Genomic DNA, 721 nt, shown 5'->3' with positions numbered 1-721 from the left:
TGAACAAAGTGTGGTCTGATATACACTGCTGTATGGATATGGCAGGTTCAAACATGGAGCAATTGACTGCATTTTCCCAAGTGATTAATGAACAGAAACAGCTGCTACTGTGAGGAAAGGAGAAATTGTCCCCTCAGCAAAGCAGGAGAACTGTTATAAAATCATATTGTGGATCAACAGAAATTTCAGCGATCAACATACTTCCACCGAAACAGGCAAGGAACAAGGGCAGCGGCAAGCGCATCAAAAGCAGCAAGGAGTTGGCAATGGAAAAACAAGAGGGCAGGAAGTGCAATTTTTGTGGTGTTAGAGGAGATCACCATGACACCAGGACTTGCCCACTTAACCCCAAAAATAAGGACAAGCAAAAGGGTAAGAAAAAGGCATAGTAGACTATTTTTTCAACTCCTTTACAGTCGAGAACGAAAATGGATAGCAAATATGAAACACAACTACTTAGTTAACTCATTTTAGAAGGCTTTTTACAGTTGAGATACTTGTTTTTGTTTTTATCACTGATTTGTTTTTACACAATCACTGCTACTAGCTTAATGTGCGTGTTATTACTACTTTACCTACGTGCAGTTAATTCTTAATATGTGTTGATTACACTTTTAACGTGCGTTACATTAAACCTTAATGTGCGTAGTACAGAAACAGAATGTGCGTTGGTTTATGTATAAAAACTTTGGTCCGTGGTAAACGTCTTTACATGCAGCGA

General features: G+C 38.7%; 1 protein-coding gene across 1 annotated transcript in view; it reads left to right on the top strand.

Annotated features, from left to right (window-relative positions):
• LOC109149970 (protein FAR1-RELATED SEQUENCE 1-like) overlaps positions 1-113 on the top strand; it is a 552-nt gene extending 439 nt beyond the window's left edge. Inside the window, exon 1 of the mRNA XM_019297954.1 lies at positions 1-113. This exon is cut by the window's left edge and continues 439 nt beyond it. Within this exon, the coding sequence (XP_019153499.1) occupies positions 1-113 (113 nt within the window).
• Positions 114-721: the final 608 nt, after the last annotated feature.

The sequence above is a fragment of the Ipomoea nil genome, unplaced genomic scaffold (genome assembly GCF_001879475.1).
Source record: "Ipomoea nil cultivar Tokyo-kokei standard unplaced genomic scaffold, Asagao_1.1 scaffold2165, whole genome shotgun sequence".
Taxonomy (NCBI): Eukaryota; Viridiplantae; Streptophyta; class Magnoliopsida; order Solanales; family Convolvulaceae; genus Ipomoea; species Ipomoea nil.
Note: the sequence above shows the minus strand (reverse complement) of the source record. Positions and strands in the feature narration are given on the sequence as shown.